The sequence below is a fragment of the Hesperophylax consimilis genome, chromosome 8 (genome assembly GCF_061612785.1).
Source record: "Hesperophylax consimilis isolate HC1 chromosome 8, BYU_Hcon_1.0, whole genome shotgun sequence".
Classification (NCBI taxonomy): domain Eukaryota; kingdom Metazoa; phylum Arthropoda; class Insecta; order Trichoptera; family Limnephilidae; genus Hesperophylax; species Hesperophylax consimilis.
The window spans coordinates 35,249,404-35,267,738 of record NC_142843.1 but is presented as its reverse complement, the minus strand read 5'-3'; the positions used below and the strand labels follow the sequence as shown (position 1 = coordinate 35,267,738).

The following is an 18,335-nucleotide window of genomic DNA, read 5'->3' as shown; positions in this document are numbered from 1 at the left end:
TTGTCCTGTGGCATTAAGCGCGAAATCTGGCTATTAACAAATCGTTATAAAAATAAGTAATCACTGATTTTCACAACAAGTAAACTTAACCTGTTTATTTCAATATTGTATGAATCTATTTGCGACATTTCTTTGACAAAATATCTATCCAATGCCTAATTTTAAATGTATTAACATCTTCCAAGTTCTCGCACCTACCAAAATGCTCACATTTTGGGACTACCAAATAGTTTAATAAAAACATTTCATAAAAATAGAAAGGACAATATTCAATGTAAAAATATCACAGCGCGTATTGTCAAAATGCTTCAATTCAATTTATACATAATAAACAAAATGAATGACTAATTTCTATGAAAATAAACTTATTTTCATTTATCATTTAGTGATACGTATGTACATGTGCATTGATTCTGTCAACAGTAGTGGCAACTTCTGACTTGTACATATTTAGTCTGCATTCAGTACAATATTATTTAATTTGGCAGGTGCTAAAGCACCTGTTTTAACGAAACAAAGCTTTCAGCAATCACCATTCGCAATATGTGACTAAACCCGCAGTATAAAATACCTCCATATCACCTGCACCGATTCTCCGTGTATTGGCACTGAAATAAATAAATAAAGTAGTTGTAGATTTTACTTCCAGGAACAATAATAATTAGGACTATCGTAGTATCTTATCAAATAAGATAATGCCTCTATCTCTCACGCAACAATGATTGTAAAAATTCTACTGCTTGTTTTGGTTATCTTTTGAAATCCCGTTTCGCACTTTACTTTATGCAATAATTTGTACATTACACACACTTACAAAACAATAATAATACTCACTTTTTAAATCACACCTTATTAATGTGTAAAATTTACGAAAATCAGACTTAATCAATGTGATTATTGTACAATATTATTTACGAATACATTATGATAATACTTTTGTCAATACAATACATTCTAGGTCATATTGTTGTCAGACGTTTTAAAAATTCTCATAATAATAATTAATATATTTGATCTGTTTTATGTAGGACGTATTTAAATATGCATGTATATTTTGATCAGCAAACAATTGTGAGAAGTGACATTGTTTATTTGTACACAAATTGCTATTATTAGATGATTGAGTGCTGTTTATTGCTGAAGTATTTTAGTTGGTCTTTTTTTTTGCAGTGGTTATAATTATTATTCTCTTGCCAATATTTTGTTATCGAAAAGGATTTAACTGCATCCTTTGTGCTCTGAATTTGAGTCTTATCAATTCACAGTTATAATAATAATATATTTGTAATTTAATTTAATGTATATAAGGAGCCAAATATCATCTATCTACGCGTTTTGAACATCCGTATAAAATATTATTTATATTTAAATATGGAATGTGATCGGAAGAAAGTCATATCTATGGTACATAGTATAACGGCTTTTCCAGATTTGGCAGTTTTCCAAATCTCAAGCTGGTTTCAAACAATGAATTTTAATTGTGTATAAAAGTTAATTTGCCAAAACGTAGTTGTGAGAAACTATGTTTGTCATCTGCCATCACTGCAGATGTAAGGATGTAAAGGGTCATTAAGAAAAAATGAAAGCGACTAGTCAACAGTAATCAACAGAATACAAAGAAAAGTAGGAAAAACTTATAAATACCTTACTAAGTAATATAATATTTCACTGCTTTGTTTGGAAAGTGAGCTAACAGTGGTTTATCTAGAATTTTATCAATCCGTGTACATACTTTAATTTATTATAAAATCATTGATTCTGTGTTCCAATTTCTCGATTTCATTCAGACTAAATTTTGTGGAATAACTTTTTACGGCGTACATTGTACGATGAATATTATTATGTATTTATTCAGTTTTGTTACTATGTTCATTCGATTTGTAACTAGTGTTGGTCTCTGCATACTTTGTAAGAGTAGTTGTAGTTCTATGTACATAATTATTTACCTTATGTATTGTGAGGAGTTTATTTCCCATTTGTTTAGAAAGCTAATCTTCGTTGGGATCCACTGAATATACAATAACTGTAAAATCCCAGTCTTTAAGCCACATAGTTAATCTCTCTATTGGTGGTGCTTAAATCCAATATGCAGCATAGCCGCAAGTGTTAGTTTACCCGTGGTTGGAAGTCGGAGTTTCTGTTAGCACAGATTTGCAGCAAATATTGGGATTAAATATTAGTCTTCTGATGGCAACCGCCTTAAAGTCGGATTTGCTTTCAGCAGTCGCTCCCGGCAGCTTTGCGATACAAGTGGTCAGTGGTCACCATTGGGAAATGATTGTAAGCGAAAATGTATAAATTAGCATTTGAAACAATAGATCTGTTTGTACATATTTGTATATAACTTGACACCTCCTGGCATGTCCATCACACTGGTGTGAGAATGTACATACACATGTGTAATGGAGCAATTAAGTTTGGCTGTATATTATGTATCTATGTCTGTGTCTAGTGTGTACAGTTTACTACTAACAGACATTAAATGGTGTCATTCATTATCTTTGTAAGGTTTCCTTCAACTGTGTGTGTATTTCTTGTAGGTGTTTAGTAGTCTGTCAAATTGATCACAGATAAAACATTCTCCCGATTGAGAAAATGATAATTTCCGCATATAAGTGTTCTCTGTCGGCTGTGGCTGTGTGATCCGTTGTGCTGCCAGTTGTTGTCACCTCGTGATGGAATGGTCGTGGTTGAAGGATTGGTGGCGCCTCAAGAGATGGAAGAAGACTCGGTCTGTGCCCGAAGAGGACATTTGTTACTGTGACGAGTGCTTTAACCATGTTAGTTCCACCACCTTCTAGTGCTACTTATAATCAACGCCCTGTTTGGGCATTTCTCCTAGTAAACAATACTGTATTTAACCTCAAACATCTCACAAATCACACAAACGTCTTTAGTATTTTATTGTTTAACTTCACATCCATGATTTAATATTAATTTAACCCTTGTGAAGTGACTGTGCAATAATAAAATGTTTAATACATATATCTAATTCAAAGTGTCTGTTATTGCACTTAATGTGCAAGTATCCAATCTCCGGTTTTTCGGAATATGATTGCTTGCATTCTGACTTATATTTTTTGCAAATGTTATATAATTATGTATATGAGTTTGCAAATACTTCCGTTTAATATTTGTAACTTCCTTAAAGATATTATATTAAATGTTATGCTATGCTCTTCATCCAAATCATGAATTACAATTTCATTTTTAGGATGGTGAACATTGAGTAGGGCTCATGAACTTTTACTAAATTAAATACACAAACAAAACCTACATTTTGCAATTATCACATACGTTTTCACTGTTATCAGTAATGTTGTGGTAATTATATGCATGCTATTCTTCTTGGGCCCAGTAATTTCCTTGGTTTATTCTAATTGTCAATCCTGCATTTTTAGTAATCATTAATTAATACATTTTGAACCCATTTCATATTATAATATGTATACCATTGAGTGTTGTGTGTTATCACTACAGGATATGACAAACTTAATCCTAATTCGCCAAGATTTGTTATTTTGAATAGCAAAAAGGAGTAGGCAAGTTAGAAAGCCTATTTTGCATTGGTTTTGCGAAGCCTGCTATTTTTATTAATGCATTTTGTGTTTATTGCAAGAAACTTAGCTATATTTCACTCTGTGACATAAGACAGCCATTTTAACAGAATAAACATAAATGAATTAGTTGAAAATTACATATTATTTGTAATACTTTTCACACTACGACTGTGGTACCACACTATTACTACTACCACACCCGAAAAGTTTTTACCTACTTTTAAAATTTCATCTTTGGCAAAAAACTGAACAAATAATTCCTTTCCTGAAAGAGTAATTAATCTCCACTAGCTTTTTGCTCTTAAAAAATATGAAAAAATAATGTTTTCGATTATGGAAAATCAATGGCTCACCAATTCTATTTTCACAGTAAAGAGTGAAGAATATATGATCTCCAAACACGCTTCCAAGTCTACCTTGTCATATCCCGCAGTTATAAAACATGCTTAGTTAATTTATTTAGTAATTTATAAACAATAAGCAATGCGTTGGTGTGATGTTTAAGTCCCGTCTCAATAGGGTTGTGCATTTTCCATTGACAGAATGACCATATATTTCAATGTAGATTGTGCTTTGTTTAGATATATATTTCATAATAAATTCATAGCTCATTACATAAAATAGAAATCTACATGAAAACTCATTAAAAATATTTAGATTTCAATAGTGATTGAGAAAATATGTATTTTATTCTATAAATTTCATCGTACTTATGTTTGAATTCGTCCCAGTAATTTATTGCCACAATTTAATTTAACCCATTGCACTGAGAATTAAAATACATATTTTGTTAGAATACTTCAAAGCTAAAGAATTTATATAAAAATAACAAATGAGTCTTTTTTTATCAGATTAGTATATTTTGGTTTTTAAACCGTTCTTCAATTTTTCAATAAACAACTTGACAAAAAATAAAATATTTGCATTAATAATTTAATTACTATTGCAAGTCAAACTGGCGATTCGCTGAAAAAACTACACAATTCGTCAATTTGCCAGCTTGTGGTGCAATGGGTTATGAGGAAAAGATTAATTCTTGCTTTAAAAATAATGGATTTAATTATTAGTTACGCCAATCATTGCTTATTGTTTGCGATTAGTGTCCACGAATAAAACAGGCGTGTCCTTTGTTTGCAGGGAGACCTGGAGTCTTGCGATGGCAGCGAGTCGGAGGGGGACAGCTGCAAGAAGGTGGTGGTGGGGGTGTGCGCAATGGCCAAGAAGTCGCAGTCCAAGCCCATGAAGGAGATCCTGACCCGGTTGGGCGAGTTCGAGTACCTCAAGATGCTGGTGTTCCCCGAGGAGGTTATCTTACAGGTTCTCAATATAAAAAAAATCTAACGAAATTGGGTGCAACAAGATGCCGCTTATGGTTCTAAATCTCTCTCACTTCCTGGCGCTGTAAGACTGTCAGTTCTTCTATTTGTTCTTTTGTACAAACTCTTGGGCAATGAAAAAAGGGAGGTAGTCACACATTCTTTTCTATTACTTAAACTCTTTGCGAAAGAAACATTATGTGCGTTCATTTTCATAGAAAATGTATAAATGTCAAAAAAATGTCGCTTTCAAGTGTTATCCTATAAACCTTAGCAACCCGGTAAAAAAATTAATATTGGTCATTTTCAGATATTTAGTTAGGTAAACAAGGTCTATTTTTGATTAAAGCCATTATTTTGTAAAGATCAATTTAATTACATATTATCAAAAAATATAAACTTGTATAACCATGTTCGTAATATACAACACAGCAAAACGTAAAGTATATTATTTAACTGCGCTCCAGCTTAGTGCTTTTAACTTTACTGTAGGTAGTTCGCTAACATAGTACTACTTTAAAGAATTTATTTATTTTGAACAATAAACAGTTGTGGCAGGCTTTGAGAAAATTTGCCTAATGCCTGTGACAGACCACGCCATAAGTGCGCTATATTCTCGTGGCTTGGTCTATTCCAGCATATCGCTAGCCATTGGTAGTGTATGGCGAGCGATATGCTGAAAAAGGCCTAGCTATGATGCGTATAGCGTAATGTTTCGTCTACCTCAAGTTCGAATAATGCTATATTCTGGGTTAAATATTTGTTTTTTTCATTCTGGAAATAATAAGTCTTGTGATGATACTTCCTCTCTTTTTATCTAACCTTGTCTTTCTAAAACGTGAATTTCTCTGAAGATTTTGTTTCGTGAACTCTATGAATTTTGTTCCACCCAAGTGCCCCTTGTAGTTTATTGACCAAAGCATGCTATCAGACCATTCGGCTCGTAATGTCAACTTGAACATTCCCCAAGTCCTACAAACATCCAACCATTGTTCAAACATTGATATTATGTGATCAATGTGTCACGCTTTGATAAAAAATTTCAAACAAACCTAGATTATTTTTAATCAATAAAAATGCAGGAAAATTATACCTATTATTATTGCATGTGGATAAAAATGAACTATTTTTCAATTTAATCATTTTTTCATCTATGTACTAGTATTGTTATCTTAGCTCAAACCAGTTACGAAACATAATAATCAAAGTTATTAGTATATTGGTTTAATGTTTGTATAATCACGGGGATTGGTATTTTACAACAACATTCTGTTTTATACTTTCAAACATGGCTCTGCTTCGCTTTTCAGTCAGATTATTTGTCTATAATTGTAAATGTCCTAAAAAAATTACTGATAAACTTCTGGGCAGATTTAAATAACATGTAACTTTTATGCACAGCTACACAATTGTAATTGTATTGCAAGATTTTTGCATGTCGAATTATTCATGTGTGCTTTAGACATAAAGTGAATATTAAATAGTTTAAATGGTGCCAGTACCTTGATGAACACATTAAATGGGAACTAATTGCCAATAAATTTTTAAATTGCATATGGAAAGTTAATGTATAATGCATTACATTGGGTTCCATGCCGGTGGTACCCATCTTAATGCAGTTGAGTACAAGATTTTCAAAAATGACTTTAATAAAAACAATTTTAAAAGAATAAGTTTTTGTAATATGATCTCATAAATGACTAAATTATCAGAGTTTGTTTTCTGCGTGTGACCAATCATTTGTAGAACGAATCAATCTCCTGTAAAATTTGGTTGACGCCATGGAAAAGTATAACACAGTTTTAGTACTTTCTATTTAAAAAAAACGTATATTTGCATTATGTATTTTTTTATGAAATATTTAATTGTCACATTTACAATAATATTGGAATTATTATAATTCCCGTAGTTGCTGCACTTTGGTCTAAACTCATGAATTTATTTATTTTTTTATATACTAACACCTTTAATTTATTATAATTGTATTTTATTTACCTGCATTCTATTTTTTTGTACCTATACATTTTTTAACTATTGAGGATTACTTGGTTCTAATTCAATAACATTCTTATGTTTGTCCAAATTATTACCTATATGTATATATGTTAGTTTTTTTCATTGCTTTTAATGACTTTGCCACTTTTTAAAGGTGTGTTGAATTGTCTCTATGTTGAGTTATCATGGAACTGACATATGTACTTTGAAATGCATGCTTCATTGTTGATTATTTGAAAGATAAAATATCTAGCTACATATATACATTTTTTATTATTATCAATTTATAATAGGTGGTAACCGGGTATCCCATCGAAATGACAATTCAACACACCTTTAAAAAGTGATATAAAGTCATGATAAGTGGCTTTTAATGACTATATCACTTTTTGTTGAATTTTCATTTTCATGAAATATCATGGAACCATAATAGGTTTTTTTTTTAATTTTTGGTTAATTTGTAAAAAAATAAACATGTTGGTAAAATAAATTAATTTGGCTATTTTATGATTTTTTTTTCTAAATTCATGCATGAGCTTGCAAGAGCTGGTATTCCTTTTTTCCTGTATTTGCATTCCGATAGAATCAAAATAAATGTTCTTTGTCCTCAGCTACCAGTGGACGAGTGGCCGATGTGCGATTGTCTCATCTCTTTTCACTCCAAAGGATTCCCCCTAGATAAAGCTATTCAATATGAAAAACTGAGGAACCCCTATGTTATAAACAATCTCCACATGCAGTATGATATTCAAGTAAGTTTTCAAGATGTATGTTAATATCTACTAGGTAATCATTTATCATAAGACTTAAATTAAGCACTCAATTAATATTAATGAACGATTGTGTCAATCTTATATTGTTGTCAATCAATCCTGTATTTGTATGCGTAAATTGTGTGGTGTCGGACGTGTGCCTACCTATCTACATATTGATGTTTTGTGTGTAACTTGAGCATACCGACATGTTAGAAAATATATTATCTTCATGATTCTAATTGAATATAATAATACACACAGTGTCCGGAAACTCATAGTACAAGCGAGAAACTGGTGAATCTACTTCACATTTGGAGTCGATTTTGTGGCATAAATTTTTTGTTTTGAGCTTTCGTTTTCGATTTAATCGAGAAAAAATTGAGAAAAAACAAAAAATGGTCAGATTTAAAAACAAATTTTTATTTGGATTCTCTGTGTGATGTAGATTCATCAGTTTTCCGCTTGTACTATGAGTTTCCGGACACCGTGTATAAGTGTTTCATTTTGAATTTGGTTTGTTCCAGGATCGTAGAAAAGTATATTCAATTTTAGAAAGCGAAGGTATTGAAATACCAAGGTATGCCGTCTTAGACAGAGATTCCCCGGACCCAAAACGTATGCTGCTTTCTGATTCAATATTCATTTGGTTATGTATTTTAAAACAATGCAGTCATTTGGTTTCTTTTTGTTTTCAGATCATGAGTTAGTTGAGTCAGAAGATCATGTAGAAGTGAATGGTGTTATATTTAATAAGCCCTTCGTAGAGAAGCCTGTTTCGGCTGAGGACCACAATATTTACATCTATTATCCCACTTCTGCCGGAGGCGGGAGTCAGAGATTGTTTAGAAAGGTGATTACTTGAGCAATATTTCACCGTTTACCCCATATTTTTAGGTTTAATTTTTTTTAGGTGGTTTTAAAACCACCGTTCACCCTAACACATGCAACGCTTCCCTCATACAGAGGCGCAATTGCCTGAGTCAGATTCGTATTCATTCCATACTTCGACAACACCTTCCATAGCTTTTTCCTGTCGACTCGGTCGTATGCTTTTTGTAGATCTACAAAGGCAAAGAAAAGTTTCTGGTTTTTTACCAGAACCTTTACCTTTGTGTAACGGCATGATCACAGCCCTTCTCCAATCTAAAGGTGTGTATCCCTCCTTTAAACATTGGTTAAAAAGATTCCACAACTATGTGAGAATTATACGGCTATCTCCTATTCAGCAGCAATATTGTCGAAACCGACAGCCTTACCATTCTTCATACATTTAAACGATATTTTTATCACATCCATGCTAATTTCGGTAAAATTCACTCCATCATCATTCGTATCTGATTCGCCGCTGGAATCACTGTCACTGAGGTCGCTTTCGAAGACTTCCCCGAAATACTTCATCCATCTCTCTTTTATTTTTTCCTCATTCGTCAACATTTTTCCATCTTTCGATTTTATCACTTTCATGCTTCTCTGGGCCACCTTTTGACTTCCTTCCAAAACAACTTAAAGTTTTCTTGGAATGGTTTGTCATTTTGATTCCTTCCTCTTCCAGGCATTTCTTTCGTTCTTTCACTCCAATTCTCACTTTTTTCTTACATCCCTTATATACTTCTTTCGTTCGATCCTTCTCTTCGCTGGAAGCATTGCCAGCCGTAATCATACATAACCATGTTTTCTTCTTCTCTGAGACCAGTGCTTTAATCTCATCATCCCACGATGCATCACCTTTCTTCCTACCTTGCATTGCACTTATTCCACAAACCTCTAGCAGATTCACAAAGACTCACTTTCATGTGGTTCCATGTTTCATCTATGCTTAGACCGTCCATTTCCTTCTCATTCAATCTCATCTCTGCACAATTCACTTACTTATTACAGTTAGTATAGGTATATAAAAACACACTTGTATTCAAATGTAATATTGTGTCAAAATTTCAAAGCAATCGATGAAGAATTTTCGGAGATAAGAGATTTTGAACAAATGCACATTTATATTTTTATTTATATAGCTTAAAAATTTGAGATTTTACTCATTAAGTTATAAAAAAATATATGTATATATATACATGTATACAGGGTGTCCGGAAACTCGTAGTACAAGCGGGAAACTGGTGAATCTACATCACATTTGGAGTCGATTTTGTAGTATATATTTTTTTTATTTGAGCTTTCGTTATCGAGTAAATCGAGTTTGAAGTTGATTTTTTGAAGTGAAACTTCTTTAGGCGCGTAATGAATTTTCGGGGACGGAGTAAAACCGAGTCAGGATCGACACGAAAATGCGGGTACCCCCACCACCGCTCACCGTTCACTGTCCCTCTCTCACCATATGCGCTTGTTGAGGTGGGGGAGCCGCTCACGAACGTTCTCTCCCGACACGGGACAACAATCGATGCAGTTTTTGCACGATTCATTAAGGATTTAAGTGCTCATGTATATATCTCGCACTTTAGTTACCATAACCCAATTATCACGACATTAGGAAATGATATTCATGAAATTGACAATGAAAATGGCACATGATTGGTAAATTGTCATTGTAATTTCTTTGTAATTTTTAATTGTAATATTGTTATTTATGTAATATTGTATACTTGTGAATAAATTGAAAATTTTTGGAACTATACATTAATCGAACGTCATTCATCTATAAGAAAATATTAGAAAAAGCAAATCCATGCTTCGTCGTTGAATTATTTAACCTCTAATTTTCAAACTAACCTAAGAGAGAAAATAGAGATGATGAAATGAAAATAGAGAGAGAGGAATACTAGAAGTTTCACTTCTGTCTTGCGTAGGCTTGACACACCCACTTTTTTTTTTTTTTTTTTTTTTTAATCAAATTCTTATAAATTATTACTGAAGATCAAAGTACCCAACTAATTAAAACTATTTGAAAGTAAAACAAATGAAGAAACTCGGATTTGAAGCATTATTTTGAAATCACCCTTCATTTAACCCGGTGTAATCATAAAATATTTCTGCTCTGCAGGGTTAAAACATCTGTTATTCAACCCTAAACACCAGAAAAAACTTTAACCCTAAAATAGCCGAAAAATATTTTTTTTTGGTTTTTTTTTTTTTTTGAAAATGCTCAAATCAAAAAACTTTACGTTTTTTTGGGTTCCCCATGTGGTGTAGATTCTCCAGTTTCCCGCTTGTACTACGAGTTTCCGGACACCGTGTATATATCCTAAAAATCACTTACACCCAAATTTGGGTAGCTATCGCTTGATAGTGAGAAAAATATTCAATTAGCCTTTATAGATTAGTAGTTATTTACTATTATAACCTTTTTTCTTTTGTAGATTGGTAGCAGAAGTAGTATTTATTCTCCGGAATCAAGAGTCCGAAAGACTGGGTCCTTTATCTATGAAGACTTCATGCCTACTGATGGTTAGTTCACACGATTATTTAGATAAATATTTAGACTACTATATAAAATTTCTTTGCCTTTTTTTGTATGGTTTTCACATGATTGTTTTACAGGTACTGATGTTAAAGTTTACACTGTGGGGCCGGACTACGCTCATGCTGAAGCTAGGAAAAGTCCAGCATTGGACGGAAAGGTGGAGAGGGACTCTGAAGGAAAAGAAATACGTTATCCTGTCATTCTGTCTAATCAAGAGAAGCTCATCTCTAGAAAAGTTTGCCTCGCATTCAAGCAAACAGTTTGTGGATTCGATTTACTTAGGTAAATTAATTCTTTATTATCATTTTAAATTCTTCATTTGAGAATACATAGAACTAAATCATTAATCATTAAACTTCAATGAACTACCTTGAATTGTTTTTGACAGAGCGAGTGGCAAATCCTTTGTATGTGACGTGAATGGCTTCAGCTTCGTGAAGAACTCCAACAAGTATTACGACGACTGCGCCAAAATACTGGGCAACATGATCCTCCGAGAGCTTGCTCCCACCCTCCACATCCCCTGGTCCGTGCCTTTCCAGCTGGACGATCCACCCATTGTGCCCACCACCTTTGGTAAAATGATGGAATTGCGATGTGTAGTGGCTGTGATACGACACGGAGACAGAACCCCCAAGCAAAAGATGAAAGTTGAAGTCAGACATCCAAAGTAAGTAGTAGATTCAATTCAAATGTATCAAGATGCAAGGATATCCGGTTGTAGGTATCTGGCTTATCTGGGCACTTTATTGGCGCTTAATACAAACTATTGATAACAAATATGACGAATGAAGTCGCGCAACTGATGTAGGATGTTTTGCTGTCACTTCCGTCAACTGTGCCATGCCATTCGTGCACTCTCTAACGAGTTTAACATTGAACATATTTTTTTTGCACTCAGAATTCAAGCTTTGTACTGGCCGGATGCGGTCAAGGCATATTCCGGATATCCGGTGTCTAGCCAATTTACTATCCGTCGCAAATATAATTTTTTATCTGTTAAAATGCTTTTTGTACAAACTATAACCTTGATATACCTTTTGCAGGTTCTTTGAGATCTTTGAGAAGTACGATGGATACAAGCAGGGCCACGTGAAGTTGAAGAGGCCGAAGCAGTTGCAGGAGATTCTGGACATCTCCAGAGCCCTGTTGGCAGAAATACACACCAGGCACGCTGACCCGGAACTTGAAGAGAAACAGGGCAAGCTGGAACAACTCAAGAGTGTATTAGAAATGTGAGTTCATTCATTTATCTGAAGTTATAATCAGGAGGGACGGATTGAGATATGTTATGTCATGACAGGTTTAAATTTTTAAATTCAACAGATGAAATTGTAAAATCTCCGGTCACTGCGAGGCTAACTCACTGTTCTGGATCCTCAACAGCCAGAGTATGGTGTTGATAAACCTGACTGCCACTTTCATGTTTGAATTGTCCACCATATGACAAAGAATAATAATAATAATTAATAAATAATATATTTTTTGAATAGTTTGTTATGTTCATGCAGGTACGGCCACTTCTCAGGGATAAACCGCAAGGTGCAGATGAAATACCAGCCCATGGGTCGGCCTCGCGGCTCCAGCTCTGACGATGGTAACACCACCATCAGCCGTATGCACCTTTCTTTAGTTTCCCCTTAGTCTTTGTTCGGTGCTAACACTGAGCCTATTATAATTCTCAACCCCATCTGCATTCAGTACAATCTATGTTCTCGTAATATCTGAATGCTATTGCTACTTATTCAGTCTTCTGAGATTAGCTATAGCTTCTTATGTACTTCTTTTGACAACAATTTGAACATTACGAGAACTAATTGTTTACGTCAAATGGAGTCAAACTGATTAATGTGTACAATCTGATTCAGTTTTATTTTTTGTCCTAGTTGAATAAGGAAAAGATATTGAGCGATAGTCAGAAATAATGTATTTTTAATTCATTTAAAAAACGCCTTGAGCGATAGAGATTTCCGGGCGTTCAGTCTTGGATTCGGCCGCACTCATTCCAAAAATCATACCTCCGAATTTTAATACAAAAACATATAAACTACTTATTGTGGTTTAAAGTCTGTGAATCCACCCATATTTCTTCATTTGTCCCACATTTTTAGGTTTTATAAAAAATAAATTTTAATCATAAAATTTATAAATGCGTAAATTCTGTCTGTTAGTTACCGAAATTTCCCTACCTTGTACTTATTTGGGGCAATATTGGAAATGAACATTACTGTTAGTTGTCTATAGTCTACTGGAAATTGCTCTAAGTTGCACTTATTTGGGGCAATATTGGATATTACCATTCCTGTATGTTGTCTATAGTCTACTGGAAATGTTTATAGTTACGGTAATTAAAAAACAAATGTTCAATTTTTAGAATACAATTCAAAATGGCGTCTACACGCAGACTACCATTATCTAGAATATTCTATGAAAGGAACATTAGTGACGTCTTTTGGTATTCTTTAGGAGCTTAATCAAGCTAGCGACTAAACATATTAGCTGATTGAGGGATGTTCAAAATAAATTCACTTTTATTCATAAAAATCGCCTACCTACAGGTACACAAATTTGGGTAGCTATCGATTAAGAGTATTAGCGGTGCTACCCAAATTAGGGGAGCTATCACATTCGCTCGAGTGGTAAAAGCTACAGTTATCGTTCAGGTATTTCCAGAAACCTCGCTGAATGCAAATATGGTTGAGAAGTATGTCATCTGAACACCAACACATATTTATTATTAACAAAGCAGTATGACATATTTTAATTTCATGGTTGGAGGCTCTGTAAGCGTTGGTGTTATTTTGCCCATTAATTTACATCCCATATAAATATTGCTTTTATGTATGTACATATTTGAGGTCTTTTGGACAGTACTGCTATTTTTCCTTTTAAAATTAATTGTGTTTCGTCCGTATTGTTAGAATTATTGTTGGTTTAAAAATGCTTTTATTATAATATTTATTGGCCACTCCAAAAGCTTCATTTGTGTGTAGAATAAAAGAAACGTGTTTTTTCAAATTAATATTATTTGTGTTATGAAATGTTTGTCGTCATTTGCATAAAATTGTAAACAACAAATAAAAATCTAGAGCAGTGTTCTCAAACTCTAAATTTATGATGGTCACATGACATTTGCATTTGGAATAATTAATTTTATCCACTGATGTCAGAATAAATAAACCTGCCCTACAGCCAAATTGCAAACCCTTTCGACGGCTTGGAGGCAACCATGTATGTGGGCATTTTTTGCCAAAATTTGTACATATTTTTTCATTTTTATACTTTCTATTCTATTAATTTTACATTTATTTATATGTTTCTACGAATACTACCATCCTATGTACTCCTCATTGCCCAGAATACTAATGGAGATTAATAATATGGATTCATCAGTGGACATTTTCAACTAATAATAAAATACAAAAAATTATTGCTGGGGCAATTCCAAGTTGGGAGGGTGACCGGGTATCCCATGAATGTAGGTATCAAAATGACAGTTCAACACACCTACAAAAAGTGATATAAAGTCATGAAAAGTGATGAAACAAAAACTAGGTTAAATAGGTTACACAGCTAACTATTTATATTTACACTTAGTAACTATTTATTATACACTTTTTAAAGGTGTGTTTGTCATTTTTATGAAATATCATGGAACCAGTTGGGAGTTATAAATAAAAAAGGTTTATTAACCATTCCTATGTGATAGCCCCGAAAAAGGGCATTAAAAAATAAATAAATATAACTAACGGATTCTTTACCAGAAATGTTAAACTTGATTTATTAATTCAATGTTTGTCCAAATTTATGTAAAAGCTGTATATTTTCCAAAAATATATTATTCAAGCTATTTAAGTCACAAAAAAATTAATCTTACATGCCTTAAATTATATATGAAATCAGACTTTGCTTAATTCATTGTAGAAATGTGACATGGTAAAAACACACTTCCTTTTGATCTAAAGAATTAATTTAAAATATATAAGGTTCCATAGTTGTATTTAACTGACTTAATAAATTTGTATGTTAAAAATATATAACTGCAATATTCTACAATACGTGTAATGGAAAAAACTAATCAAAATCGTGGGACATGACAAAAACGCAATGTACAAACTTTGGCAAAAATGCCCATAAATATTATATCTTTTTTTTTTACAAAAAAATATTCCAGTGAGAGTAACATTTAATTTAATTTTATGTAGAAAGAAATGAAAATGAAAGATTTTTGTGTATCAAAAATAAATGACATTTTTACTTTATTTATGGTTCAGATTTTTACCTGTTTAAAACCACTAATCTAGAGACTTAAAAAAAAAATAATATTAAAAAATTATGTAATTTTACCATTTCGTTAACTTCTGACATCACATAGCACTCTTCTTAGGGTGAATTGCCTAATACAAAAAAAAACTTCTGACATATATTATAAATATATGTAGTAATTTAAAAAAAATAATAATTTTGTTATTAATGCATTTACATACATATCTATATGTTTTTATACAGGATATGTGATTAGTTTTTCAATAAAATATTGTGTGAGGTGGTGTCTGACAGGCCGAGTTCCAAAAATTACTCATTTCAGAACTTAGTGGAAAGGTCTGCACCATAAATATGTACTTTTAAATTCCTAAAAAAAAAAAACTCATAGTACATACACAAAGTACGAGTACAATTTGTTATTCTGATAATATGTATATTGAGTGGGTTCCTTCCAGCGGATGCCCCCGGAGACCCGTCGCTGGTGCTGATCCTGAAGTGGGGCGGCGAGCTGACCCCGGCGGGGCGGATCCAGGCCGAGGAGTTGGGTCGCATCTTCCGCTGCATGTATCCTGGTGGACAAGGTAGACATATTGGAGGTAAGCTTGCTTTTCATGTTTTCCTCATCTCATGCCACCTCTCTGCAGTAAGTAAAGAAGACACCACACAACATCATTCTTTCTTGAGCCCAAATTGAAAAGCTATTTCGTGAGCAGTAAGGTTTTGATTGTGGCATTGAAAACTTCGATATCAACGTAACAAATACATAAAAAAGAATTGATATGACAATTTTATTTTTTATCTTTCAGTGAATCTTTTGCATGACAGCGTGAAAATCTTCTTGAATAATATTGATGATTTGTTTTGTCCAGTGCTTTTCATTAATCATTACATTAGATTATAATAGGCCACGTGCACGCTTTTTATAATGACTTGAAAAAAATCATGTGGATAGACGTTCCTACTAAGATTACGAAAATGTTACTAAAAATTTTTTTAAATTTATTGTTTTTTTTAATAATAAAATAAATAAATACATTTTTGACCTTGTGACGTCACTACGTAAAAATGATCCGTCTTCGATAGGTTTTTATGAAATTCGACACTTGACATTTGACATTACATTTTTTTTTTAACAAAATATACAAAGCAATAACCGACATTTTAGAGTTCTTGCCTAAAATGACTTGAAATCTCAAGGCCAATGTTGAAAATTTCAAGAGACCTAGAGGTATCATTTAGCAGCACCATACCTCTTGTCATGCTATGCTGGGCCATTATGTCCGTTCTTCTGTGTGGAATACAGAGCAAGTCGTGGCGTCGACCCTGACGGTAGTTGTTCGGTACAAACAATTTATAGCATTCCAAGAGGTATGGGCTGTCAACGTAATAGTTCATGATTTTAAAAGCTGTTACTTGAAGTGTCCCATTTCTCCTAGATTGGAGACTTTCATAGTGTGTTTCGGAGAGCAAATCTATGTGATGCATAAATCGTGGGTATTCACCATGCTTTCACATATAAAGATATCTTAGAATTTTTTAAAAAAATTTTTCTAATAATTCTATGTATTTTTGCTGGTATGGGGCCCAGACAGCAGAAGCGTATTCTAATTTAGATCGTATAAGGGAGTTGAACATCAATGTCATTGCTTCGGGCTTAGAGTTTATTCTTATCACAAATCCAAGAAGTTTATAACAAGATGATACCAATCCCACTATATGATCTGAAAAAGTAAGTTTGGGATCAAATGTAACCCCAAGGTACCTTATGGATTTTACTGATGACAATATTTCATCATTTAGTTTATAATCAAATTTGATCGGGTTTTTGGAACGCGTATATGAGATATACGAATGCGTATACATGACGAGCATCACAAAAGGATAGTAATTTATGAACGCCTATAACATTTTTACTATGTATATGTAAGTAGTTGTAATATGGACATGTTGATAAAACGGCAATTCTTTATTTCGCCCGATATCTTTAACCCTTTCCCTGCGAGAGACGCACGCCTGCGACGCACTGTACATGCCCTATACGCGGGAGGCAAATCTGTGCGACGCAAAGTTTCTTCAGCGTTATGGGTATGAAACATGCTTGAACACGGTAAAACTTATACTCCTAAAAAACTCACATCTTTACACTACTGACATCTTACGATATTTATCCATAATACGTATCCTAATCATCAATACAAAGATTTGAAGGGATCTTCCAACTCAGAGCGAAAAATGAATCAGTTTGAATTCTTCCCGCGTCTTTACACACGTTATTGCGCAGGCGCATTTTATAAGATTCTCAAACAGAGACGCTCGCCGTGTAGATTACATTGTTTTATCGAATTATTGTTTGCTTTTTCGTGGATATGAACTATTTTAATTACAGTGTACATTCATCTGATTTATCATATTTTAAAATAAGTTCAGTTACATACATTCATTCAAACTATTGAAGAAATATAAAATTTCGTCAGTGTTAGATTATTTTCAAATAAAGATACGTGGTTAAAACTTTTTTTTAGTGAAAAATCAAGTGTAAAGTTGTACAAGTTTGACTTTTTATCAATTTTTGAAAGTATTTTTATTGCCAAAATACAAAATGTCGGGTCGTGGTCTTAATGACGAAGAAATATTTGGTGCTACTTTAGAAATAGATTCAGATTTTGAAATTAGTGACAGTGACGTCGATAATAATTGCGAAGCTGCTGAAATACATGAAAGCCATGATTCTGCCGTTATGCGTTGAGAACTGTTTCAAAATTTATCACGATAAAAAAATATATTAAGTGATACATATTTACGGTGATATAATAACAGAAAAATTATTTAATTATTTTTGTAAATTTAAGTGTAGTTATTTTTTATTATATGAACCTTTTTAAGTGTGTCAATATTTCATGTATCCAGTCAAACGCGACGTCGCACCCATAAATCAACCACTTACATCGCACCACAGTTGAAGAGCTCTACTCCGGTATGTTTATGCATGTGTATCGTTATCCTTGAAATATTAACATGGCCGCCCGGGTAT

General features: G+C 33.1%; 1 protein-coding gene across 14 annotated transcripts in view; it reads left to right on the top strand.

Annotated features, from left to right (window-relative positions):
• l(1)G0196 (inositol hexakisphosphate and diphosphoinositol-pentakisphosphate kinase) overlaps nt 1-18,335 on the top strand; it is a 53,289-nt gene that overhangs the window by 1,022 nt on the left and 33,932 nt on the right. For 4 of the 14 annotated variants that reach the window (XR_016302488.1, XM_089634165.1, XM_089634178.1 and 1 more), the window contains exons 2-11: nt 4,698-4,877; nt 7,483-7,638; nt 8,151-8,241; nt 8,322-8,476; nt 10,935-11,022; nt 11,116-11,320; nt 11,427-11,708; nt 12,085-12,273; nt 12,550-12,653; nt 15,760-15,900. Coding sequence is in view for 13 of the 14 variants with exons in the window: in XM_089634165.1 (XP_089490291.1) it covers nt 4,698-4,877; nt 7,483-7,638; nt 8,151-8,241; nt 8,322-8,476; nt 10,935-11,022; nt 11,116-11,320; nt 11,427-11,708; nt 12,085-12,273; nt 12,550-12,653; nt 15,760-15,900 (1,591 nt within the window). In the remaining variant the exon portion in view is untranslated. Of the gene's footprint in view, nt 1-2,263; nt 2,281-2,540; nt 2,781-4,697; nt 4,878-7,482; nt 7,639-8,150; nt 8,242-8,321; nt 8,477-10,934; nt 11,023-11,115; nt 11,321-11,426; nt 11,709-12,084; nt 12,274-12,549; nt 12,654-15,759; nt 15,901-18,335 lie in introns of those variants that run through there. The other 10 variants (XM_089634168.1, XM_089634166.1, XM_089634167.1 and 7 more) reach the window with 9 other exon arrangements.